Source organism: Portunus trituberculatus, chromosome 50 (genome assembly GCF_017591435.1).
Source record: "Portunus trituberculatus isolate SZX2019 chromosome 50, ASM1759143v1, whole genome shotgun sequence".
Taxonomy (NCBI): Eukaryota; Metazoa; Arthropoda; class Malacostraca; order Decapoda; family Portunidae; genus Portunus; species Portunus trituberculatus.
This window is the reverse complement of record NC_059304.1, coordinates 25,488,335-25,490,091: the sequence shown is the minus strand read 5'-3', so window position 1 is coordinate 25,490,091 and position 1,757 is coordinate 25,488,335. Positions and strand designations below refer to the sequence as shown.

Below are 1,757 nucleotides of genomic sequence, written 5' to 3'. Positions count from 1 at the left end.
CCTTGATGAGGTCGATGCGGAGAAGACTGAAGAACCAGCGAGCTGTGAGGAGAACTCTTGAATGTGGGGCACTGGGTATCTGTCTTCCTTGGTGCGTGAGTTGAGAGCACGGTAGTCTCCACAAGGCCTGATGTCACCATTCTTCTTCTCTACGATGTGAAGACCAGATGACCAGTTGCTGCTGCTGGGCCTGATGATACCTTGGCGCATCAGAGACTCGAACTCGGCCTTGGCTTGACGGTAGCGTTCAGGAGCTAAACGACGGGCCTTGGCGTGAACTGGAGGTCCTGTAGTCTCGATGTGATGCATGACGTGGTGCTTGATAGGTAATTCCGCTGAGTAGGGCTGCGTCAGCGTGGGAAACGACCTGAGAAGCGTAGCAAACTGGTGGTCCTTCTGTATGACAGTGAGATGCGTCCTGTCACCTGACGCTGGTTGAGCAGGGGAGGAGATGGAGGTAAGTGGGTCGATGAGTCTCCGTCCTTTTACATCCAGGAGAAGGTTGTAGTGTGCTAACAGGTCTGCACCGATGATGGCTTGAGAAACTTCCCCAACGTAGAAAGTCCAATCAAAGGAGCGGCGGAGACCGAGATTGACAAGCACTTTACGTCGCGAGTAAACAGGAATCTTGGTTCCGTTGGCAGCGTAGAGGTGCAGGATGGGAGGAAGGTCTCGTTGCGGCGCCTTGGCGGGGAGAATACTGACATCTGCGCCAGTATCGATGAGGAAGCGTATGTCAGAGCGGTAGTCAAATATGCGTAGCAGCATAGAAGATTGGTGTTGGCGGGCAGAGTGCTGCATCACTGCTCGCCTTTGAAGTTTGACGACTTGGTGCAGGGAGCAGTGCACTTGAGAGCTTTCTCGCCAAACTTCTGGTGATACCAGCACAACCCAGGACTGCTGGAGCGGGAACGGTGCTGGCGGCGGCGAAGACTGATCCACCGAGAGCGTGGGCGGTCTCGAAGCTGCTGCTTGAGCTGAGCAACTTCAGTAGTTAGCTGAGAAACGAGCTCGGTGAGGTGAGTCATTTGGCTGCTGTGAGATGAGCCAGACGAGACGGCAGAGACTGAAGAGGCTTGCGAGGAGGGTAAGGTAGCCATGTAGTCATCTGTGAGCGTAGCAATGGCGTTGGGGTGCAGGTTGTCCTTGACGCTGAATAGGCTGCGTTGTATGGCGGGGGGAAGCCGCTGGTAGAACAGCTGTTTGAAGAGCTCAGCATCAAAGGAGTGGTACTTGTCACCAAGTAGCTGCTTCATGCAGTGCAGGAGTTAAGAAGGCTTCTCATCACTTAATTCTTCCTTGGAGAGGAGTTAGCGGAGGCGAGTGGCGACGGAAGATTGTAGGCTCATGAGTACGGCGGTCTTCAGTTCTTCATAGGGCTTGTCAGCGGTGGCAGCAGTAGAAATTACGGCAGAGACTTGCGGGAACACGTCAGAAGGCAGTTAAGTCACAGCGTGGTTGAGCTTGGTGAGACTGCTGGTGATTTTTGATGCCTTGAAGCGCACTCTAATAGGGAGAACCAGAGAGACGGGTCCTGAGAGCAGAAAGGTGGAGCTCGGAAAGCGATCGCCGTAGCAGTGCCGCTATCTGAGGAAGCCATGATGAAGACTGTCTTGACAAGCACTAGAACCACAGGAGCTGGGAAGACTTGGCATGAAGAGCACAGGAACAACAGGGGCTATTGAGGACTGGCATGGAGAGCACAGGAACCACAGTAACTGGGTGGAAGTGTAGCAGCAGGCAGTACTGGGGTAACA

The 1,757-nt window shown here is 54.0% G+C and overlaps 1 protein-coding gene across 1 annotated transcript; it reads right to left on the bottom strand.

Annotated features, from left to right (window-relative positions):
* Positions 1–800: 800 nt before the first annotated feature.
* Positions 801–1,256, bottom strand: LOC123499923. The gene has a single exon (XM_045248455.1). It carries the CDS (start codon positions 1,254–1,256, stop codon positions 801–803), a length of 456 nt encoding a protein of 151 aa, XP_045104390.1.
* Positions 1,257–1,757: the final 501 nt, after the last annotated feature.

Bases quoted from the DNA above. Each gene is read 5' to 3' on its own strand.
- LOC123499923 (XM_045248455.1), bottom strand. From the start codon at position 1,256: ATGAAGCAGCTACTTGGTGACAAGTACCACTCCTTTGATGCTGAGCTC.